Source organism: Agelaius tricolor, unplaced genomic scaffold, assembly GCF_023055355.1.
Source record: "Agelaius tricolor isolate 1412-34295 unplaced genomic scaffold, bAgeTri1.0.p SCAF_8, whole genome shotgun sequence".
Lineage (NCBI taxonomy): Eukaryota > Metazoa > Chordata > Aves > Passeriformes > Icteridae > Agelaius > Agelaius tricolor.
In genome coordinates this window covers 31,888,489-31,914,061 of record NW_027269268.1, presented here as the reverse complement: position 1 = coordinate 31,914,061, position 25,573 = coordinate 31,888,489, and the positions used below count along the sequence as shown (strand labels likewise).

Sequence of the window (25,573 nt, the reverse complement as noted above, 5' to 3'; positions counted from 1 at the left end):
TGACCCCAGGTTGGTTTTTGCTGAGGAAACTGCTGCTGCACTATGAGAAAATAAATTAGCTACAGCCAAGCAAGATAAAAAAAGTCAAAACATAGAATTAAAGTTGTCAAGATGATGATAGCTAGCAATGCAAGGCTTCCAAAGTAAATGTTATGTGAAGAGGGATAAAGCCCCAAATGGCTAGGTCCCTATGTTGCTTTAAAGATCCCTGAGCTGGAGCTTAGAAATGCTCTAAGTTCTTGCCTCAGGTTTAACTGATGTGAGGGTATCTCCCAAGTGCTGGACTCCAAGATGGGAATGGAAAAAGGGACACATGAAAAAAAAGGGGGAAAAAAAGTGGCTGGGCACATGACACAGAGGGAAATGTCGACAAAGAGTGCATTTAGTCTGCTGATGGGGAGGAAGCGTGAGGAATTTTACTGAAAAGGTGAACAACAGCACCAGTAGCTGAAGGGCCTGTGCAGTTCTGCTGGGCTGCACTCATACTCCATCCTCTTCCACCTTCCTGGAATGACTACCTCTTACAGAAAGTCCCAGCACCCTTTCCCTGACAGGGCATCTTTTTTCTGGAGCTGGAAGCCCTGTGGGAGGAAGGCATGAACAGAACATCCCCAGCCATGTCCTGGGAGCAGTGACCTGCAGGCAGCAGCTTTGGCTCATGGGCACCGTACAACATTGTGCAAAAGGCAGGCCAGGACATGAGGAAGGTTTGCAAGGGCTAAATAAGTGTTTGGGGCAAACAGGGCTGAAAGCTGTCTTGCTGAGCTTGCACCAGCCCAGTATTTGGTAAGAGGTAACTGGATGTGCTGGATGTGCAATGGGGAGATTTGTAAGGAGCAAGGAAAAGTTCAGATGCCCACATTGGAGTGGTGGCCAGCTATTGCAACCTTCCCCCAGTGGAAACATCTGCAAAAGGCATTTCCCACAGTTAGATGTTATGTTATCAATGCTATGAAATTCTTTTATTTGGGAAAAAGAAATAAAGTAAAGAAAGTAAAGTGTAGTTATGGTGTACAACAGGTGCTGGCATTGCATTAGAAGTATAGTTAGGTTTTTGTGAAGGAGAGGCACCTGGTGGTGACTCGTGACTAAAATGTGAGCACTTTTTCATTTTTAATATGAAATTAGGCACCATCCAGCACTGAATATCTAAATAATATCAACAGCCAGAAAATACATGTATCAATTATTATCTAGCTGAAGCTAGATTTTTCTGCTGGTACATCAGGAGCAGGGCAGCACAGACGAAACCGAGAGGACAGGAACCTATGCAGGGAGTTGCATCCAGGTAGAGGAGAGCCTGCTCAGCTGGAGCTCTGCGGTACCGCCATGCCATCGAAATGCTGGACCTCAACTCACACATACTGCACTTCCCAGCTGTGGAGATGCTTTGTCTTAACCTCGCTCTGAGTTCTATCAGAAGCCACAGCCGGAGAGATGCGAAGAAAGCTTGCGTTCGCGCTGCTGGGGATGTGAGGCTGTGTTTCAAAGGCTGCAGCCCCTCTCTGCGAGCCCCCGGCTCGGAGCGGGGCTGTGCCGGGCGGTGAGCGGGCTGCGCTCCATTCCGTGCCGTGCCGTTCCGTGCCCTGCCGTTCCGTGCCGTTCCGGCGGTGGGAGCGCGCCGGGCTCCCGGTCCCTCCTGGCCGGGGCCGGCGGGCAGCGTGCCCGCGCTGCCTCGGGAGCGTCTGCGGAGCGTCCTGAAAGGCTCCGGTTACTTCTATGCTGGGTGTTCCCCATCGGTGCGAAGCATTTTTTCCTGCAGCTGGGCAGGACCAAGCTCTTTCCTCAGCTCGAGGTTAATCATCTGCCTGCAATTAACCGGTGACCTCCCACGCCTGGCGTGCAGCGCTGTAGCTTTAACGCGGGCGCTGCGAGCGGAGGGGACAGCAGCGCCAGGGCCGGCCCGGAGCCGCTCAGATCCCTCAGATCCGTCTGCCATGGGGAGCCGCAGCCTCCTCGCCGCCCTCCTGGCCGCTGCCCTCGCCGCCCTCCTGCCGCTGCCCGCCGCCTCCTCGGGCCACCGCAAGCTCCTGGTGTTCCTGCTCGACGGCTTTCGCTTCGACTACATTGATGACAGCGAGCTGGAGGATCTGCCGGGCTTTCGGGACATTGTGAACATGGGGGTGAAGGTGGATTACATGACCCCAGACTTCCCCAGCCTCTCTTACCCAAATTACTACACGCTGATGACGGGTGAGTACCTGTATTTCTGTGCTAGGATGCTCCTCAGAGCTGCCAGCTCCCTGTGCCAACGTGGAAGGCAGCTCCCTGTGACTTTTTCTTCCAAAGAAGATATAAAAATAACCCAAGTCGTGCTTTTAGCTGGGAGTTTAAAAGCACTGTGGCATTACAGCTCAGAATTGTTTCTCTGAAATGTGTTCCAAATTTGGAAATGCCACCTGGAATTAATTTTTCTAAGTTCCCTTTTGCTCATGCAAGGTGTAGCTGGGTCCCAACCTGCTGCCAGCTCAGCATCATGGCCAGCCCACCTGGTGCAAGCACCAAGGGGGCTACTGCATATATATAGAACATAGAAACAACTGGGACTACGTGGGAAATGAATACAGAGACTGCTCAGGGGCTTTAATAAAAATGCATGTGAACCAAGTGTGGCTACACTAAGAAGTTATTTTCAGTCAGCAGGTCTGTTTTGGCAAGTTCAGCATTAAATTTCTTTTTAAATTTAGTAGATTTTCTGTTTTCTTAAGTTTGCTACAAGTCCTCATATCTGTAATAATTCAAAATAGCCAAATGGAAAAACAGTCAGGATTTTTGCTTTTCCTCCCCTGCAGTTTTTCAGAATGTCCACAGGAGGCTTTTAGAAAATTGAGAGGACAGTCATAATTTTCATGATGCTGATTTGCTTTTAATCTTATGTGGAGGACACATGATTACAGTGACACTAGGAAGGTGCAGAGAGCAGAGCTGGGCCAATTCCTTCAGAGGCAGACACCACGGAAGCAAAAATTAAATAAAAAACCCAACAAAACAGGTTGGTTTGTTTTTTTCTTCTGGAGTTTCTACTTGGATTTTTCTCTGGGATTATTGAATAAACAGGAGTTTCCCACCAATGAGGAGGTGTAAGAAAATCTATCCTCTCCTAAGATATGTGGCATCTTCTGCTATTCTTGGAACAATGCAGTGCCCAGTGATTCATATACTGCTTGCTGGGAAAGCAAATAGATGCCATTGTAAGACAAAAATCTGACATCAGCTGTGACCAGCTTGTTTTGAAACTGCTTAACCCCTTCTTCCCTCTCTCTCAAGAGAAACACTTTTCTCTTGCTCATCTCTGATCAGAGAAGAGTATAAAACCATCACAGGGCTGGTTTAGATTATTTTTCATTATTTGGTGCAAATATATGAATGCAGAATAAATGTTGTGACAGAAAACAGAGGTGTTCCACTCCAGGCCATGTTCTTTAGGTGTACGTAGGCAAACCGACCTAACACTTCATAGGTGCAAAAAAACTTGGATGGAGCTGTTAAAGAGAAGAAGAAAAGTGAGTGACATTTCACTCCTAACCACATTTAGTCATCATTCCTATTAAATATAGATATATATAAAGTGAAGTCTATTATCAGCTTTTTGAAGAGTTTTGAAAACCTCCTACTTTGTACTCGGAAAGAAGTTTTGTTGTAAGAGATGAAACACCACTACTGGACTTTTCATATTTTTAGTAGAGTCTTGCACCTCAGTCTGAAGCAATAAGATAGTCTGTGAGACAAAACTCAGTCTTATTGCAAGCCTCCCTGACTTTATGATAGGGATATCAATGCAAATACAATTTAATTGCAAATAGCAATTCACCTCCCTAACACATGAGTCACAGTAGTATTAAGTAGGTCAGGAACCAATTGAGGACTAAGTTTAGGTGAGGAACATCACCCAGAGGAAGATCCAAGTCTGCCCTTTGGCCCTTGGGGTGTTAGTTAACCCCATGACTGTGTCTTGGCATGACAGCAGGGTAACTGCCATAGCTGCACTGTTCTTACCCTTTGGGGCCATGGTGCCATTTCCACTGAGATTTTATGGGATGGTGGGGTTAGGAGTGCAGAGCCTGTGGCAGATGTAGTGTTAAGCTGTGTTTAGGCTGCATCCGTTAAATTTGCAAAGCTGGGACAGGTTTTGGAGAAAATTCAGCATGGCAGGGGGACACAAGCACCGTGCCATAGTGACCTGCTTTGGGAATGGCAAGCTACTGTTTCCCTGGTGCTGCTGTATGGGCATGGGAAGCTTTCATCACATCTCACCAGCCATGCAGCCCCTCTGCTGCAGGCAGACACAACTGTAACTGCTTTTGGTTCTGTTTGTGACTAGGATGTCTGGGAGTTAAATGCTGCCATAATTTCTTCTGAGAAATCAGGAACAAATTATTTTTCGTGTCTTGTCCTACACTGCTGTTTCAGGAGCTACTAAGAAAGTCACATTTTAACTTCCAAAGCATTGTATTTGTCTTCATTGTAGTATATTGGAGTCTTCCAAATCATTTTAAGAAATTGCACATTGCCTGGCTTGTTCATGATTTCCTACTTTGGGGTTTTTGTGTTTGTTTTTTGTTTTGATAAATACTCCTGTCCCTTCTTTCTCTGCTCATTCACAAGGCCTTATGGCTCCACAGGAGCACTCATGGCTGCCAGGTCTTGGACAACATGTGCATAGAAGAGTTGTAGTTTGTGTGTATCTGACTTGCCTCTGCTCATTCTTGTGAGCAAGGCCTTTCCTTTCTGTCTACTGCCTTTCACCCCACATCCATGCAACCTTCAGGACTCCAGAGCAGTTGAGTTGTTACCAAATATGAGAAGTTCTGACTTGTTTCTGTGGCTTTGGAGGAGGACAGTGGACTCTGCCCCTCAAATACCATCACTGCTGGGACTGGTCAGTCTCCTCAGACATGAACTCAGCTCCTCCTCCTGCCCAGACCTGCAGGCAGAGGTTGTGGAGATCAGCAGCATCAGCCCCAGGGCTTCTCAGCACAGATGCCAAGCAGATGAAACCATAACTGTTGACCAGAAGCCACATATCTAAAAGCAACTAATGAGAACCACACCCCTTTCTGCTGAGGTGCGTTGCTGGGTGAAGCACAGACACAGCAGGACAAACAGGGTCCAGCCTCTGGAAATTTTGGAAGGAAAACATGGGAGGGACGTGGCTTGCTTGTGGTCATGCAGTGCTGCAGGGCTATGGCAGAGCACTTCATGGGTCCTCCTCCTGCTGCTATGAACCTGTGAGAAGATACTTGCTGGAGCTTCCCCAAGACACACAGAAGGCCCCAGCCCAGAGGTCTTTTCCTTTCCTACCCCAACTATGAGAAAGAAAACCAGAGCATAGAAAAATGTAAAATCACTAAGTAACTCAGAGTTTGGGATGAAGCTCCAGTTTTCCTGCAAGCCAGGGCATGGCATCAGGACCTGCTATTTGCTTGAAGAAGCATCAAACAAAATCCAGATCGGGGCCAGTGCAAAGGGATCTCACTGACAAGCAACTAGAGAAGCTGTTTTGTTGCAAAAACCTGGTGCTGTGCAAGGTAGCTCATGGATGTGCTAGCTTAAAATCCAACTCTTTGAAAAGCAGTCTTCTCTGGCAACTTCCAGCATGCTGTGTTTCTTAGTATTGGCTTCTACTGAGGCAGAAAGACTCGTTTTTAGGTGGTTGGGCTGCTTTCTGAGCTGCTGGACTGAATCCTGCCTGGTGTGCTGGCTCTCCATGGTGCAGTTACAATATTGCAATTGTTGACCTGAAAAACATGAAATGGAGAATTAGGTAGAAGGAGATGTTACAGCTGTGACAGAGCTTTTGCAGGACTCTGTGGGCTTGGCAAGGGAGGTAAGAAGTCCAAATATATCTGTTCGAAAAGGCTCCCTTAATCATACCATGTACTGTTTGTTTTGGAAAGGGAGGAATTAAGACCACAAGCCATCTTGGGTTGTTATCCTGTGGGGAGTTTTTAATTTTTCCCTTTCCCTGCTGCGGCCTGGCTCTGCAAGGAGCTCTCATGCCAAGTTCAGTGGAAAATCTGAGATCTCCCCTGTATGCACTGCAAGGCAGGAGTTACTGCTTCAGAGCACTTCAGCCACATCTGTCAAGAAAAGCTGCTCATGCTCTGGTTGGGTCTCCCTTACCTGACAACCTGCAGGTGTTGGAGGGGTGATGAAGGACTCCCTGCAGCCCAGCTCTCCTGAAGTCTCCCCCAGCTGAGAGCACTCAGGGGCGCCTCACATTTCCAGCCAGCTTAAACATGAACAGAGATTTCTATCTGAGATAGAAATCCAGAAAGGATTTCTTTTCCAAGATCATAGCTAGAAATGAAGTCTTTCTGATAGGTCTTCCATGTGCATGTGCCAGCTGCCTGGTCAGCTGTGCAGCCCCACATCCAAGAGTCTCTGGGCCTCCATGGGAAGCAAAGGGAGCCCCTCATTGCAGAGATGGGTGGGGAACTGCTTGGAGAGGAGCCAGCAAGGCGCCTCCATGTGCCTCTTTGGACAGGACCTGATCTTAAATAAGCAGCAGAGGGGCTGTGAGGTCCCCTGAAGCTTGAGGGGTGGAGGAAAAGGTAGACCAGAGGACATTTTAGTCTTCTGCACCCCGAGTGAGGGCTGTGGCCCTTTGCAGGGGTGCCCAGACTCGCTGCCACACAGTGATGACACATTTGGGTGTTGTCTAAAATACAGGAGTGGTTTGTGGTGTTTCCTCAGCCACTGCAGCTCATCCCTACATATGTCATGACCTCTTCCTCTGCATACCAGTAGGGAATGGGGTGACATGGCAGAGCTCCCACGGATAGGTGACATCAAGGTCCACTCTGCCAGACTGAAGATTTCACCCATCTTCCATGTTTCAACAATCTTCCCGTTGCTCCTCACTCTTGATGTTGGCATACTTAACTGCTGAGGGGCTTTGGTGGATGATGCCAAAGTCTAACAAACAGTCTACATCTGTTCTCCCCTGAGCACAGCAACTCAACATACACTGCACCCCATTTATTCCATGTTTTCTGGGAGAAAATACCCTGTGGGCTCCCAACCCTGGAATCCCTGCAGTCTGGCTGATGTGCACACATACTCGTACTGTTTACTGTGAGAGGTTTCCTGATTAAAAATACAGCAGCTCCAGGCTCCTTCCACCCAGTACCTGAAGGAAGCCCAGCCTGGTGATGGTTCTAGTGGATGCCTCTTTTCTGCTGCACAGGTAATGGCATCCTGACTCCAGCCTGGTCCAGAAAAGGATGCTGACAATTTCTGTTCAGCAGTTAAGCAAATTCTGTGTAAGTGATACCTGCATGTTTTCTGAGGAGTAAAAAAAATGGAAGGATAGGAGTACAACAGGGAAGTTTATTACGTACACATGAACTAAAACTATCTCTACTTTATGAGCTAGAAGCTTAGAAAAAATCCAGAAAGACACAAAGTGCACGATGAGTGAAAAGGGAAAATTACTTTTTCTCAAAGATTTTTCTCAAACATCTACAGATGCCAGCAGCAGCAGAGATTTAAAAGATTCTGTTTGTGACATAAAGCTCTGAAATCAAGTCTCTTCTTGGATTCATTAGCTTTCCATTTCTAAAATTCTGTGTTGGGAAGCAAAAGAGCATGAGCTGTGGTAATACTGTTAACTGGCAGAGAAAGGGTACTGTCACAGCAAGAACAGGCTGGAAAAGTTAGTGGGAACCAGGAGGATTTTTTTTTTTCCACATTTTTCCTCTCACGTTGTTTACTCACCACCTGCAGAAAAGCTGCAATGCCAAGCGTCAAGATTTTTCTCTTTCTCAGACAAAATATTGCAAAAATCTGTGTTTGCTTCTACCAGTTAAAAAATTGGAAACACTCCTAAAATGTAGAACAGAAAGTTTTTTCTAACCCAAGTTCAAGTAACAACAATGCTACAAATTAAAATACAGAGCTTTTTTTCTCCTCATTAGCTACAATCTCACAGCTCACAACCAGTGTACCTACTGCCAGCTGTTAGCTAAGTAGACATTCACATATCAAGGTATTTCTTAGCCCAGAGCTGAAGTCCCTACCAGAGGCTCATACTCTGCCCAATAATGCAGGCAGCAGATTTGCCCATTGTTCTGCCCCGTGCTTGGAACTTCAGTGCCCTCAAGTCACACCCAGCTCTGGGGGTTCAGGGGTCCCAGAGTGGTCCCTGAGCCCACCACAATTCAGTAGAACAATCAACAGCTCAGAGTCCTGGCTCTCTAGGGACACAAGACCTGACTTCCCACACAAGAAAGCATCTGCAAAGCCTCAGCTGGATGATTTATTAGCAATTTTTGTGCACCCCAGCCCTGGCCCCATTATGAAAGCATTAAATTAAAGAGTTTCAAGGTCTTACTAAATGAATTCCCTTTAAGGAAAAAAATAATGCTGTGTATAGCTGAGATTTTTTTCTGTGCTTTTTGATGTGATCCTACTTGAATTGCAAAGTCTTGCCTGACACAGGCTAAGGTGTTCATGCTTTGGCTTTGTCTGATATTAGAGGTCATAAAAATTTGGAAAGATTTTGCCAGCAAACTCCTTTGGAACATGAATTGCCCATGCACATCATGCAAGTACTGTTTTTACTTAGGGGTCTGCAGATGGCAGGGCCACTTTGCCCAGGCCAGCATTCCCCTGAGACTTCTCATGAGCTCTGGCCTTCTCCAGGCTCCTTAAGGTTTAGCACAAGGGTTTTGTTTTTACCCTGTGGTCTTTCTTGTCAAAGCAGAGCAGGTGACACCCATCAGGGGAACAGCAGAGCAGTGCATCTATCAAAGCTTAGTTCCTGGGGACAGCAACTGCTATATCTGCTCTGGAACAGGAACATGGTGCTGGCGACTTTTAAGTCCTGCTTTCTTCATCCTTATAGGAGGCAGCATGAGCAGAGCAGAGCATTTCCCAAGGCAAGTCATCCAGCTGTTTGCATGGAGGAATTTAACTCTTCCCCAGACTGCATAGCCCTGTGGCAGCCTTGCAGTGCTTGCAGCTGCCCCCCTGACTCTTGCCACTTTCCAGAGAGTGGGGACATCGCGGTGGAAGATGAGAGGAAAGCTTCCACCATAGCAGCAAGGCACATATATAATATTGCATAGTACATTTAGCTAAATGCAGGTACTGGTCTTCACCATCAGATTGTGGCACCTTTGCTGCATTGGCTAAGAGACACACTGTGGGTTCTCTGATAAATCTGCATTGCTCAGTGCAGAGATGGCAGATGCCCCAGGAGGGCACACGCTGGTTTCTGGATCTCACACACAGCCAGGGCAGGGTGCACAGCACTCAGTATTACTGTGCTGCTGCTGTGGGTGGCCCAGTGGCTGTGTGTTCTGCTGGCTTTTTAAATTTCGTCTTTGTTTTGCAGAGATTCATTTGAATGCTGACAAAAGTGCCTGGAGACACGGGAATGTGCTTTAGACAAATGCTGTATGAAGTGTAGTGTCCAAGTAAGCTGGAGCATGCAGACTTGCAAATGCTTTTGCTGGCTCTCCTCCAGAAGGATACAGCAGTTATCATATTCTTGGGAACTATACCCTCTTTGTTTTCATCTGTTGCTTGAGGAAGGAGTAATTTTTACTACAATTACAGTGAGTTTAAATAGTGACATCTGTATGCTGAAATTGCTTTCTGCCCTGTTTCTATTTTTGAAACTCTTAAGATAATGTTTGATTACTGAGGAAAGCTACAGTAATGGAAGAATTAATAAATTCTGAATGTTATGGTGACTCTCTAACAACATGTTGCTATTTTGATAATGATTAAGGAAGTACACCAAAGGCAGTTTTCTTAGGCTGGAGAAAACAAGTAAAAACGGGATATAAAGAAAAAGAGTTGGACGGGTGACCCAAAAGAACTTGAGAAATGGCCTAAATTCTGTGTACAAGTATCCTGGGGGGAGGGGGCAGGGGCAGAAATTCCAGTTATTCCAGGGCTTTTCAATCTAGTGAGCAAGGCTCAGAATAGCCATGGTTAAAGACTAACCAAGGTCAAAAATAAAATTAGACATCAGGCATACTTTTGAACATTGTTAACTGATGACAAATATTGGGAGGAAGAGGTTATTGCTTGATTACTGATGTCTTCCAAGGAGGTCTAGGGTCTTTCTGAGACACAGGCCACAGGTAAGCAGGCATGAATGGCATTAAATGGTCATGTCTTTGATGTGTTGCTCACCTGACCTTCTATTCTGACCCTGTGAACCAGGGATGTCTGCAATGAAAACTGATGCCTTACAGTCTTCCAGGTCTCTTTTTCAACAGTAAAAGAAAGGATTTGGAGTCCATAGAAAACTGAACTAATCTAATGTGGAGAACAGAACACGGTCCTCTGTATTAGTTCAAACAGTTAATTAAATTTCCCAACAATACTACAAAGAACCATCTCCAATCTCTTCCTTTAAAAAGTGGACAAACAGCAGATCTTAAGTCCTGTAGGATCAGTAGCAGCTAGAGCTCATTAGCTCTATATGAAGACTACATTACACGTCATACAGATCCCTAATATGTAGGTTTCACACTGATAGAGCTTCAGCTCTGACCTGTAAGTTTCCCAGGCTGGCACAAATTGCCTGCTGCAGTTTATCATGTTGATAGATGCTTAGGAATACATGGAATTCAAGAAGCTGAGGTTGTCCTGTAAATTGTACAGCTGTGCTTTTGATGCACTCTAGAGACTTCCCTTCTCTCTCTTTTGAGACTTACAGAAAAGAGAGCACTTGGCAGCCTGAAGAGAACAGATCACTGCCCATCCAATCCACCAGTTCTCCTATATTAAACCTGTTTGGGTTAGTATGATAAGTATTGACTGCCACAAACTGGGACCACTTTTTTCCTCTGGGAAGGAGGAAATGTTCTGCATATTGAAATACTTCCTAGTAGGGAAGGAGAGTTCAAAATCCATTTCAAGATCACATGATCCCAAAGCATAGAGAGTCCTCTGCATGAAATGACATCTTTTCAGAACAAGAATACCAAGGTTATTTCAGTTCTGATCACCATGCTCAGGCTCAAAATAATCAAAGCCTGTTATCTGGATCCCTGCAATAACATGACTCACCAGCTAATGAGGACAGTGTCTATCACATGTCATTGCTTTTTAAGATATGTAAATAAGGAACTTCCAGTACAACTTATTCTTCAACATTTCTTTTCCCATTTATGTTAATTCATCTTCAGAATAATTATTAAAATATAGCATCTTCTCTTCTGAAAATTACAAGAAGTCAAGAAGTAGAAGATCTCTCTCAGTTATGATATACTAGTTTCTTGTAATATGAAGTTGCCCAAGGGCCCCTCAGTACAGTAAGAAGCCTGAACATGTCTGATGAAGTTATTGCTGTGCCCACAAGCAAGAACAAAGCATGATCATTGCAAGAAAAAAAAAAGAAGAAAAATTAACAATAATGGAAAATAACAGTAACATATAAATGTTTTTGCCTAGGTTTTGCCTGTTTGCAGAAAAACAGGGTGCCCTATGGATCAAAGAAGGAGAAATACAAATTTCTCAATCTTTGTTTCTAGATTGTGCTCTTATCACCTTCTGTTCACAGCTTGCTTCCCACAGCAGGTTGTGAGTGCTGATGGGTACCTTAAAATGGCCTCAGACTTGGCAGGTGTTGGGTGTGTTGAAGGAGCCAGGTGTCAGCCAAACATGTGGCACCCATGAGCTGCTGCTGACATAGTTTGTGTGTGGGGCTGGGTTTGAAATGTTAAGCAGGACACGGGGTGCAAGGTTTGTTTTTTCTGGCCTCAGCTGTTTAAAATTTGGCTGCCTGAAGCTGAGAAAAGGCTGTGATCTTTCTCTACCAATAATTGAGAGCGTGCGCACCTCCAGATACCCCAATACCTATCTTAGGGTGGCACGAATTGCTTTCTAGACATGACTCTTCTTATCTGTTGATTGTGAAGGGAACACAGGGGGCTGAAAAACTTTAGCAACTAACTTTTGGGTGTCTGAACTGGGGGATTTAGTAATCAAACTGGAGCACCTCAGTGAAAGGTAAGAGTCAGGGAGATTTCATGAATGGTTGCAAGGTAAGAGATCCTGGAATTCAAGACAGGGCTTTTCAGCTGATTTGCTGGATGATCCAGTAGTAGCAGTGGTGGTGATGCCAGTCTGATTGTGCTGCTTTTGTCTCCACTCTCGAAGGTCGCCACTGCGAGGTCCATCAGATGACTGGAAACTACATGTGGGACCAGAAGGCAAATGTATCATTTGATATTGGTGTGAATAAAGAAAGCCTGCTGCCTCTCTGGTGGAATGGATCAGAGCCTCTGTGGGTCACTATGATGAAAGCTAAAAAGAACGTTTCCATGTACTACTGGCCAGGTTAGTATGTGAAAAATTCCTACAATGCACCTTGACATCTGAGCACTACGTATGCTGTAAGAACGGCTCTCTAATACAGTTCTGAAATACAGACAGGAATTTTATGTGCTTTATTAACCAGGCATAGAAATGAATTAGCTTTTCTTCAGTCGTGATAATTTGCATATGCTTAGAAAGGAGAAAACTGAAGTTCAGTAGAGGGAGATTTCCACTAAATGCTAGCTTCAGGAGGGTGCTGTCTTGATGAGCATCCCCTCCTCCATCAACTGCTTTTTCCTCTTGTCCACCTGTAACTTCTGCTATGCTGAATGGTTGCTCCATGGTTCACGGTCCAATCAAAGTTAAACAATAACCACCTCCCTCAGTGTTTCTTTGGTTTTAATCTGGAAATTAGTAGCTGAGAGCTGAAGATTATCTGCTCTCTGAGAACAAGAAAATCCAGCTGAAAGCAAAGCATCCTTGTCTTCTGGTCCTCCTTCATTGTTAATTCATCTGTGGTCCCAGTTGGTCTGAGTCTGGGCCATTCATTTGGAGGGACTGGCCTTTCTGTTCCTCATTTGTTAGATATTGGACCACTGGAATGACGAGGGATGTGCAATAATGAGTCCTTTTTATCCAACAGAAGTATTGTATCCTCTTAGACTACACGTTTAGGGACTCACATGGAAATAGATGTTCCAGCTGAGCAACCAGACCAAATCCCTTGCAAAGCACCCAGATTCTCAACATTTTTACCTTCTAACTGCTCCCTACCCTAAGCAGTCTGCAGATACCCTCAGTGTGCAAGCACAGGCTGGAGGACCAGAGAGCTGTTAGGAGAGCTGTAGAGCACAGCCAGTGCCAGCAGCACAGCACAGGGCAGTGGCAGCTGACTCATGCCATGGGCTCCTGGCCAGCTTGTCTCTGCATCCCAGTGCACGTGTGCCTGGCCACAGGCTTCCCATGCAATGTGGCTAAGGGTGTCCTGGCAAAAAGCCCATGATTCTAAGGAATGGGAAGAAAGAGTGAACCAAGATGAAAAACATTGAAAAGCCATCCGGAGTGTTTCTACAGTACTGAAGAGCAAAAAGATCTGAGGGTGACAATATTGCTTTATGGACTCAGAGGCAGTCAAAGAGTTTACATCAGCCCTGAAAAAAGGCTGCTTCCTACTGAAGATGTCTCAAGTGATCTAACAGCAAGGCAAATAGTAGGATATACAAATTATACAAGAATGTACGAATTCTTCTAAAAATTTACAAAAATATCTCTTTCTGTAGACTATTCATTTTTAACTACTATTGTAATTGCTCTCAATAGGTATAATTATGTACTGAATAGATGTAACAGCCTACAGAGAGCTGTTGAAATCCAAAAAACCAGTATCACTTTTCATTAAATGCCTTTGGACTTCACCTAGCTCTTCATGTTGCCCTTTGAGCAGTGTTTCCCAGGGACTATATGTGTATCCCTGTACATATATGTATACTTTTCACTCTGCCTGTAATTTCTAGCTGAATATTGCAAGGAACAAAAGAGACCCCCTTTCCCCAGTGCTTACACTCCCAAGTGTATGCATTGAACTCTCTTATGACACAGAGGGAGAATTTTTGCATGGATCTGGCATTTTAGCTGGGGACTGTGACATGTAACTCTGTCTATCCTTAATTATTTATCTGTAATGGCTGACCTTTGGCAAAGCCATCAGCGCTTCAGTTCAGCAAAGGCATGAAGCACATGTTTATTTTCAGGGTACTCATGGTCTCAAAGGACACATTGGCCATACAGGGTCAGACACAGGAAGCAGAGTGAAATGTGGAACTACTGAACTAAAATACAGGGCTGTTGGGCTGCAGTAGGACTCCAGGTATAACTGGGGTGAACAGAAGTCTCATCAAATGCAACAGCATTTGTTACATTTTCCCTATGATTTTTTCCCAAGCATTTTCTTGTTCCATAGCAAGGACAAAATCCTTTCTAAAAATTCTACATCTATCATTTTAAAGCTTAAATTCCTAACAAGCCATTTGAATGGGGAGCGATACCAAACAAAATGAAAATAAAACCCCAAGATTTAATAACCAAGGTGAGTGGAGGTCCCACAGGCATTTGTACTGCATATGATCTGCTATTAGTGATTAACTTTCCAGCATAAATACACACTGCTGCTTAGTAATGAATCTTGCAATTATGATAAAGATCCAAACAGAAAAGTTTGGGAAACTCTTAATAGGAACTGCAATATGTAGCCAAATTCATTCCACTTTGCTCTGGAAGATGCTATTTTCTCTTTAGCTATCAATAGAGACAAACAACATCAATGAACCGTAGCAGGAATGCATTGGAAACACCAGAGTGCTGATTCCCAAGATTAACTTTTACCAGTGTCATTTCCTCCTCAGAGCCAGTTCCAAGCTTTGCAAAGTCTAAACCCAAAATCTGCTGCTTCATTTTCTTCCCTATGTTCCTCTCTCATGTGTAGTCACTGCCTAAAGAAATAAAACCCAGACCCCAGCACACAGGAACACAGAACACAGGAGAGCTCTGGGATGCAAACAATCACACAGCTTTATCTGTGAGCCTAACATAAACCCAGCAAAGACAACTCATGAGCAGAATGCATCTGAGATCTCATGATTCTAGAAGCAGAGGAGCCAAACTATCACCATGCTGGGGGTCCCAAACACCACTTCTGCCAAAACATAAGGCCTTGCCTTGTAGGGATGTTTTTCTCCTTTCTTCATGCTCGGTGTGGGGTGAAAGGAACAGCCTCACCCCCAGGTTGCCTGTCCAAAGCACTGCTGCTCCAGCAGGTGGAGAATGCCCAGAGGAGCGCAAGAGCATCCTGGTCAAAACCTTGGAGTGGTCCTCGCCCTCAGCCCAGAAAGTGCCATCATCCCAGATGCTCAAGCTCCTTCATTTTCCAGCAGCCCATGCAACTACTTCAGCTGAAGTGCAGTGACAACTTCTCTAAACACTGAAATGAGAGACAGAGGGGGAAAGAAAAAAGACTCTCAACTCAACTTTTGCCATTTAAACATAATATTTACCAGACCATACAGCTAGTCTGGAAAGTTTTCAAAATCTTTTGTTATGACATGAAGTGTCCAACTGTTAAATAAATGTTTAGAAATGTAATTTAAAGCTGGCAGAGATCCAGGTCTCCATGTCAGATAGATAAAGAGGGGTTTATCACTCTGAAAGAAGTCCTTATTCCTGCGCCAGTAGTTCAGGTTTTTAAATAAAGGTTTAGCATCCTACAAAACAATGCAGAGGTATCTAGCATTACATCTTAGTAAATACAGCTTAACTATTTGTAGTTTAACCAAGAAAAACTTGGCATTCTCTTTGGCTGCCTCCAAATCTGTTTAAATTTTCTTTCCCATAATATCTAAAAGAAAAAACTTACCATCTGTCCTGGCCTCTTCCAAAATGAAATTTAAATATTAAAGGGTCTTCATAGCCACTATTTTGGACTTGTAACAAGCCTTGACATTAAAAACCCTAATTTAAGTTCTATTCATCATAGAGGCAAAAAAAAAAAAAGAAAAAAATAAGAAGCACACTTGAAAACCACTATTTCATGGCCAAAATGATTAAATTATTTCTAATTGTTGCTACCCTGTAGTCTTTTACGTCATGCTCATCACTTGACAACCTAGAAATAGCAAAGATAGCTCAGAAACTTAAATATCCCAGATCCCCAAGAGGTTAATGCTCCCAGTTAAAATTATCTCATGAGTAATTCTGAGGAAAGTTATTTGAGAAAATCACAATCTGATGTCAGTATCTGAAGAAAGAAGAGGCAAAATGATCATATTAGTCACTGGCTATGAGCAGTTATCCAGCTGCAGTTAAACACAAGGTACTTCTAACGACTTTCCAAACACATTCTTAACTTCTTGCCTGTTTTTCGAGACAATCTTGAGCCAGACTCAAGTATGAAATGAGAAATTGGCTCCAAAGTTCCAATTCAGTCCTGAAATACTAGCAAAGCCTGTAGAGGACAACTGCATCACCTCTAGCATCTGAGGTAGCTGAAAGCCCTTGTTTTGCTGCTGGTAGCACCCAGGACACCCCACAAAAGGCTGGATCTCTGAGCCCTCAGGGAAGGGCACTTCCTGGGTACAACTTCAGGCCATTCATGGAATACATTTTTCTGATGATTTGGTTCAGTATCAGCTCAGACCCATCTCTGCTGCACAGTGTAATTTACTGGGGACACTGTGTGCAGATGTAAAGGAGTTTTATTGTGGGGTGACCTAGACAGTCAGTTATTGTCACATAATCTGCTGGCTGCTTATCCGGGCTGCAGACAACTGTCATGGGGAATCATGGTGGAGAGATGAACACTGAGGTACTCTCATGCAGAAAGTGGAAGATTAAGTCCTATGTTTGGGGCAACAGGGGAAGTATGAAAAGTAAGCACCATCTCACAATTTTGATACAAATAAAAATTAGATATAGCTTCAAGAGTAGGCAAATGTGTTTTTACAGGAAAATAAATCAGTTGACTACATTAGATGTTTATTATTGCAAATAAGCAATTAATCATAACAGATGGGGTCGCTTGAAACACACAAAGCATGTGGAGACCTGGGAGCTGCTACCACAGGCAGAGACTGAATCTGTCATGTGTGCTACGGCCCTTTTACTTTTGGAAAGGATAATTTCCATCTGACTTATCTGGCTTTCTGCAAATCATTGAAGGTTTTAAAAACTTCCTAAGTGTAAACACATAAGTTTTTCTAATTTTTCATAGTACTCTTGAACTATCACATCAGAAGACTCCTAGCCAGCTTGGCCTGCAAGCAGTGTGCTTTTCCCTACGTCCCAGCACTGCACCTGAGTGATGTGAGCTCATGGGAGCAGAGATGCAAGACTGACGGACTCTCTTTATTGAGTGTCCCAGTAAGCAAACCACTGTAAATCACCTCTGTTGGTAGCTCTACTTGCTCTAGGGCCCTCTCTCTACTTACACCTCCTTCTCACACCCCAAGCAACAAGTCAACATATGATAGTCCTTAATGCATTTCACTTTCCTCCCAAAGGAGAAGCAGAGGGACCCAGATGTATAGATTCAGCCTTTGGCTTAGAGCTGCCTTTTTGACCAGACTGTGTTGCTGTATGCAGAGGCCATTTTGCAAAAGGTGGGGTTTTTTTGGTTTTGATTCCTCCTTGTGGCCCTTGTTTTCTGATGTATTTCTGAATACATCAGAAAATGTCTAACTGTGATGGGAGGACTCTGGGGTTCTGGAATGATAATTTGCAATAATCTAGTGTTTCTGGAAGCATACTTCTTTTAAATATTAATAGTATTCAGCAGCATAGTAACTGGAGAGCAAAAGGGCAAAGAAACCTCACAAAAACATGTTTTTCTATGTTCAGGGCCATGTTCTCCTGTAGGATTTGTTGCCATAAATTTTTAGGCCACAAAGCAGACTTTATTTTGCAAGAAAGGCTGCAAGTTACCAAGAGAGTTAATTGGTTTACAGTGTTTTAATAGGACCTCCTGGGAAACAGATATAACAGTGGAGAGCCAGTATCACATCATAAAACACAGTTTATAGAGGATATTGCAACGTAAGAGACAGTGTGTCTAACTGGAAAGTATTTGCTGAAGTTTCAGAGAACAATATCTAAATCTATTATGTTGGAAGCCTGGAAATGAGGCTATATGGCCACAGAAGTTAAAATATAAACAAGCTGGTGATTTAGGTGGAAATGGTTTGCCATGAGGGAATCAAGCATTTTATTGTGGGCAGGTCACACAGAGACCTTCCTTTTAGAGAGGGAAATAAAAGGGTCCAATGTACAGTTTGCTACAAGCACTTGTCAAACCAACCTCTCTCCCCTTTTCCCTTGCCAACCACATGGTTTCCTGCAGGGAAGGCATACGGTAAGTAATGTCACAGGGAATTTACAGACCTGAACCTGGACACCAGGGTGTGAGGTCTGTGATCAAGGTGAAATAGCAGAGCTTACCACATTTTTGCTCGTAGGTTGCGAGGTGGAAATCCTTGGAGTCAGACCAAGTTACTGCCGCGAGTACTTCAGTGTCCCAACAGACAGGAACTTTGCAGACGCCATCAGCGATGCCCTCGAGTCTCTGTGGTACGTCACGAGATTTCTGCAGTGTGGGGTTTCCTCTCTCTGGGACAAATCTTTGGATTTACTATCAGGGAAATTTTCAGGATGAGCTTCCAGGTAGGAAGATGAGGGCCAAGAGTGCTTTATATAGTATCATCATAGAAACAACACCATAACAGAAATAGACAGTAAGAGTGGAGGGAAAGATGTGCTCCTCTGTTTCTGTGTAGTCTGCAACAAGGAGGAGACATCCTGACTTAACTGCTTGTAATTTGCTGTTTCAAACAACTTCAGGATGAGCCTGTGCATGTCTACTCCTGCAAGAAAAGGGTTTGAAATGCTTGTATTTAGAGAGGGAATTTGGAAAATCTGAAATTCAGCTCCAGTCACTTGTTTATGAGACTGATGGTCTGGCTTTTTCTTCATTTTAGAACATCTCAAGCCAAATATTTTTGGACAGAGCATTCATTTTGTGCAAATATGGGAATAGAATAGAATAGAATAGAATAGAATAGAATAGAATAGAATAGAATAGTTCTGTTGGAAGGGACCTACAACAGCCATATAGTCCAACTGATGGGAATATATCTCTCAGACAACTCCTAGGAAAAATGTATGCTCCAGACCCAGCTTTCAAGTTCCACCATCTCTCATCTTAACATTTACAAAAGACAATTCCAAATAGGGTGTCAAATCAGGGAAGATTGCACCATCACATGCAGCACCAATGTCTTACTTGGGCTATAACTGAGCTCCTCCTTTAAAGCCTTGTTGGTTCCATAATTAATCCAATCCTAGGAAACCCTTCTGCTTCAATACTTGCAACTGCCATAGCAATTTGAATCCAAAAAATTTTGTATTCAGGAGGTGAGTGTTGATTGTTCTTGAAATAAAGGCTCCAAGTTTATGAGAGCGCTGTTGGGGAAGTTTCTCCCAGTTGCACACTGGGTCCTGCTGCACAGAGGCTCACAAATAAATGTTGTTTGCAGCATGGGCTTAGACAGAAGGTTTCTGAGACCATGTGAGAGGTTTTATCCTGAAATTATTTAGCTTAGATTTAAAGAAAGTTACCTGCATGTGACATGAGGAAGCCATATGTATCATAGGAGGCTTTCTGGAGCTTTTGCAATGCTTTTAATTCAGTGAATAAAAAAGGGAATGGAAGATGTAATACAGACATTGGCTCTGACTTCTGGTGGAAACCCAGAATTAATGTAGAAAGATTTTTAGTCTGGTATCATTTTGGGATGGGTCAAGATATACTTGAAGCTTCTTGCCTGGTTTCTGTGAAGCACAGTATGTAAGGGTGCTCAGTGCTGTTTTTCAGCTCTGTAATTGTGAACACGGTGAAAAATGAGGCACAAACTGCTAAAAGTACCAGCACTTCAAGCTCTTATTTTGGGTAGCTGGAGAGTTTCAATAGCTAATTCTGTCCAAGCCACAAGGCTGCCTGTTGCTGTCTGTGGTGGAAAAGGAAAGGGACACAACAGTGTTGGTGGAACAACTTGGAAGAGGTGAAAGCTGATGATTTCAAGAAAAGTGTAAATCCCTGCCACCAAGATGTCGTAAATAACAGCTACAGTCTTCTGAAGTGCCCAAATCCCACAGATCATCCCAGTGCAGCAGGAGGTCCTGTCACTGGTGTCTGTTTACACACCATCCCTGGTGAATTTCTTCCTAAGTTCTTTTCCTTTGAACTAAGTGCCCTGTATCCAACAAGGCGTGAAAGAGGAAAAATTAATGCTCTTACATAAAACTAATAATCAGGTTTGGGTGTGAATACTGCAGGGACTTAAAGTAAGAAGGGAGGGTAGAGAATGAGAATATTAAAAATCTGGTAGGTTTTCCTTATTCTTTCTCTCATCCATCCTCTTTGTTTATTTCTTTAAGATTTAGAAGAAGTTCCATGCTGCTGTGCCAGCCCATAAGAAGTAAAGCCTCTGAAATGCTTTTATTGTAGTCATATTCATTTAGGAGGATTTAGCATCTCCAGTAGAAGAGCCTTCAGCTTGTCATCTATATCTTTCACAAGTGCTTTTGACTTCTGGAGCTGTTCAAAGGCTGGCAAATGCAGCGTGTTTCCTTTCCACACCCTAGGTAATTGGGAAAAGCCCATTAGGCTGAGACTATCCTTAGCTGTGTGTGAGAAAACAGCCTGTGTAAGGGCAGTCTGTTGCCTGGAGCAGTGCCTTGCTCAGCAGCCCTAATGGCAGGTATTAGTAGTTAAAGAACTGCATTTGGGCTCCCACCATTAGCAAACCTTGCAGGGACTCCAGGGTAAAGTATCTAACTCATCAGGAAGCCACTGAGCTTCTCTTGCAACCAAAGGAAATCATCCTTCAGCAATATTCTCCAGTCTTTTCAAACAGGTGCTTCAAGACCACTATTTGGACCAAGAATATTCAAAACAAAGTCAAGCATCTGTTTTTGGCAAGTGAAACCTCCCTTGAATCTTTTCAACAACTGTAACTTATGGGCTGTTGTAATCGACCTACCTTCCTGGGGAGGTGTCATGAGGTCTGCATTGTACTTGCAAACTGTGCTGGTAGAATGTAAAATACTTTTTGGTGTTGCCATCAATGCTGTCCAACTTTCTTCAGCATTCTTTTCTAAGTCATTTATTTGGAAAGTTACTGGTGATGGAAGAAGACAGGACTAACAGAATGCTTCTGTCTAAAGACAGAATACTTCTCCCATGCAAGCCATGATAAGGGTTTTCTTAGAAAACTTAGAAAACCCCTTTTTTCCATAGAAAAACAGGCAAAAATGGAAACAAAGTCAAGGCCCAGACATGCTGTACCAAATCCTGCAAACTCCTAAGCATGCTGCATTACTGGAGCTTGTCCCATTGAAGCAATTAAATATTCTTCCTTACAGCACTCAGATCTCATGGAGAAATCTCACCACAGCTTAAATGAGATCACTTGCTTTATGCAAAAAATCTCTTTCTTAGCTTCTATCTTGGTCAAAATGATAATTTACTTATAGGTGAGAAGACATAAATTAGTTTACATAGATTATAACACAGGTACTGCAACAGAAGAGAACTATTTCAATAGGTTCAATGACTGTGTATGCAATAGAGAAATTACAGGGTCAAATTTTAGAAAATAATTTATGCCTAATACAGATGGAAAGTAATGCTTAAAATGAAACTGGGGAGAGGGGAGCGCCGCTTCATTTAAATTATTTTAAAACCTTGAAGAGTGAGGAACAACACTGTTCTGTAAGGCCAGCAGTGGAGAAATTCCCACCCCAGCAGACATCTTCAGCTTCTCACAGGACTGCTCCTCTGAGGCCTTCTACAAACTGAGAAATGCAAATGACAGACCCTAATTCATTCACTCAATCCCTCATCTCTGATTTTGCCTCTTCTGTCCCACTAATTACACCAGACTACCCAGGTGTCTTTAATCAGACATGCTGGACTAACAAGTCTTTCTGTAGAGATCTTAATATGGATGAGAGCATGTAATATGGATGGCACGCTCTACCATATATTAAGTACAACACAAAAAGACTGGGTTTAGGTTCAGGAGTATAGGTTTGTGATTTTATCCACACAACTTCTCTCAGGGAGATTTACAGAGAACAATAAAGTGGTCATGAAAATGAAATTAAGCACTGATGTGTGCACTATCCCCTCTAATGAGGCTGCAGCAATCAATGCAGAAAAGTGCGATCAGCTAAACTTGTGCAATTCTGAGATTACCTTCGTTTCCCTTGCTCATGTTCCTGAATAAAACTCCTTCCGAAAATCTCGTCCCAGTTCATACTGCTTGGTATTTTGTAAGGCAGAGTACATCCTGAGTTGACCTCTGTGGTTTGGAAGACCTCACACAGGAGAAAGCGAGAAGTGCCAAACTTTAATTAAAGCACATTTGACTGGTAATTCCCATAATCCTTTTAATAGGGGCATTCAGCACAGAAATCAGAATTTCTTTGTTCTTAAAGGGAAAGCTTCTTTCCTGATTCAAATAGGTTAGTAGAGGACTGCCAGGCCAGCCTGCACATGGCAGTTTCCACCTGCTGCCTCTGATGGGAGTCTCAGGCAAACTCAGGAGACACTGGGTGTGAATAATGAGCCCAGCAGTGCAATAGGTGGTAGGACAGCACAGGCTGGAAGCAGAAAATGGGGTTTTGTGGCTCTACATGCTTGTGAAGACAACAGTGCCAGGAGCTCTCCATGTGTGTCAGCCTTTCACTCCCTGCTCTCTCCCACCCCCAGCAATAACAGTGCCGAGATGGCCGCAGTGTACTACGAGCGCATTGACGTGGAAGGCCACCACTACGGCCCTTCGTCCCAGCAGCGCAAGAAGGCTTTGAAGGAAGTGGACAAAGCCTTGAGCAACATGATCTCACTCATCAAGGTGAGTGGCATCCATAAGCCCAGCTCCTGGGTGCCTTTGGACAAGGCTTTTAAAACTGGTCTTTGTGGCACTGCCCAGAGCCTGTTTAACACCTGTAACTGAATGCGGTGGCTGTAAATTTTTCTTTCCTGAGAAACAGGCTACTGAGTTCATGTGGAAGTCAAGGCACCATTACCCTGATTATTATTTTCATTGATGGCATTATAACCCTCCTGGTGGATTTATACCAGTAGCCCCAGGAAGCCACAAACCAATATACACGTTGCTCTGTTTATGACTTGTGTTGCCAGCTGGACTTCATTGTAGGTGAAGAAATCAAAACTGTGTTTCCTAAGGTTTGTAGAATCAGACTATTAACTTTTATAGCAGCTTTTATGACAGCATTCAGAACTCTGTACTTTAAACTTGGTTTTAAAAAAGCATTATTGAAATGATTTTCCAGCGAGAAAATCTTTTGGGTAAATGGCAATTCTATGAATATTTCTGACAATGATAAATGCATGTTGGAGTTTTTATGTGTTTCAGTGAAGAGAGGAATATGCATCTTCAATTTCACTAAATATTAAAAGCTCTAATGCTAAGTGTTCATGTTTGGGAGGGAAAGAGAGAAACACCCCTTCCACAAGTGGTATCATAGCAAAATTGCTGCGTGGACTTGTTTAGGAAAAACTCTGGTGCTAACCTCTCAGACTCTTCCAGAGCAGCAAGTAAAAGTGGGTATCCACCATTATGGGTGGTGGCAAAGCACATTGCAGGACATTGATGGATGTGATCCTTCTGGTTAATTTCCACAGAAACAGTGGAGGTCAAAAGGTGATTTACATTTTCCAGCAGGCACAGACAGTGCCAAGCTCTTACATGGCCCTAAACGTTGTCATACACTTTCCTCACAGAGCAAAGGCCTTCAGAATGATATCAACGTCCTCCTCTTCTCTGATCATGGGATGACAGACATCTCTTGGGCAGATAAAGTGATTGAGCTGAAAAACTATATCAATATGAGTGACACCATACAAATGAAAGACCGAGGTCCTGTGGTGAGCCTCTGGCCAGCTCCAGAGAAGCATGCAGAGGTGAGTACAGCCTAGTTGTAACCCTCAGTTTTGTGTTTTCTCAGTTTTTATGCCAGTTGTGTCTTCTGTTTTCTCTTAACATCCAAATACTGCTCTCAGAGATGTGTGCAAAAACCAACTCTTATCAGGAGTCAGACTTGGATCCTGTGACATCCTTGTGATGCTGGTATCTAAAGGAAAGTAACACCAGGCAAATTAAAAAGCATGAACTTGCACTGTTACATGGCAATGACATGTTCAGGCATTTATGTTCCAGTAAACTTCCACTGAAGAACCAACTCCATTAGACCAGAATTGCGATACTGTCCTTGGAGGAATTTTTGATGAAGCATGTTGGATTGAGTCAACCATAAAAGCTCAGTGCTAGAACTTCAGGGTTTTGAGGGATAAATTAAAACAATAGAGAAAAGATTTGAAAACCACTTGAAAAGAATTAAAATGTAATTTCTCTGACTAATAGACAAGTACATTATAGTTTAACCCAAAACCAATGCATGAGGAGTCATTACTGCTGTTCTCAGAATATAGATGAGTGGATGTACAAAATGGGCAAGCTGTTCCCCAGGCAAATAATTTTGGTTTATACATTATATTTTATCCAGTTACAGTATATTGTAGCCTGTGCAATTTTTAAAAGAGAATATTTGCTGATCTTTGCACCCAATCTCTTTAGGAATTGTGTGTCTGTGATATTGTGAACATTTCAAATTAGTGCCAGAACTGAAAGTTGTCTTAGAGGCATGCATGAGCAATTCACTCTCAAGTGCATCACAGGAGATCACAGCATTGATGTGCTTAACCCAGAACTCCCTGGTTTTGTAGGCTAGACCTTCAAACAAGGGCAAGTTGCAACTTCACACAGCTATAGGGTTTCATCCAACAAAGCTCTTCAGCACATACTTCTCTCTCGTTAAACACCCTAATATTCCTAAGGAGAATAAAGTACAATGCCTTATACTATTGTTTTGTTTCCTTCCTTCATTTCTTTTTAGGATTTCTTACAGGAGGGATGCTTTTTAAGCAAAATGAAGTTGATTTTCAGTTTCCCAATAGCTAGATTCCCTATTTCTAATGAATTTTAAAGAGCTATGTTTATGAGTTGGAGTATATTATAACATAGTGGTTATCATCTCTAAGAATTACCCCATTTGAAAGCACCAGTACTGGTGACCACTCTCTAGCCCTGCTCATGGTGGGAGAAATTGTGTCATCACACCCTGGTGCTGTCTTTATGGTCACTGCACATCAGTGCACATATCTGGCATACATATACACACAAGGGTGACTTAGCTGAAAGGCTAGTGAAGAACCTTGCATTCTTTGAAGAACTGAGCTATTTATTCCTGAAGATTATTTATATTTAACTTATTAAAGAACAATATAGAGTCTGGAGGCTCCAAGAGCTGCCTTCTCTTTGGCATATGAACATCTTTTCCAGGCATTTAAAATCTATTTACTGAATAATTTGCGGTGTAATGACATTTGTGTGATTATATTCCAGACAGTATAATTAATATTAATAAACCACTTGTATGGCATTGTGCAGATTCAAAGCTGCAGGCTTTGGCTAATTAATCTCACATCAGATAGCTAACGAAGCAGATAACTGACCACTATCAATCCCTTGATAGTGATTGACTGGGTGAGTGCAGAAGCACAGGTGAGGTGACATTCATTCTCCACTCAAGAGCACAGAGGGAATGAGTGGCAGACAGTAAAGATGATGTCTCTTTTCCATGCCTGTCCACAGTCCACATG

General features: G+C 43.3%; 1 protein-coding gene across 1 annotated transcript in view; it reads left to right on the top strand.

Annotated features, from left to right (window-relative positions):
- Positions 1–1,581: 1,581 nt before the first annotated feature.
- Positions 1,582–25,573, top strand: part of ENPP6 (ectonucleotide pyrophosphatase/phosphodiesterase 6) — a 31,034-nt gene continuing 7,042 nt past the window's right edge. The window contains exons 1-5 of the mRNA XM_071432183.1: positions 1,582–2,193; positions 12,124–12,303; positions 18,285–18,396; positions 22,601–22,742; positions 23,636–23,815. Coding sequence (XP_071288284.1) covers positions 1,938–2,193; positions 12,124–12,303; positions 18,285–18,396; positions 22,601–22,742; positions 23,636–23,815 — 870 coding nt within the window. The 5' untranslated portion in view covers positions 1,582–1,937. The remainder of the gene's footprint in view (positions 2,194–12,123; positions 12,304–18,284; positions 18,397–22,600; positions 22,743–23,635; positions 23,816–25,573) is intronic.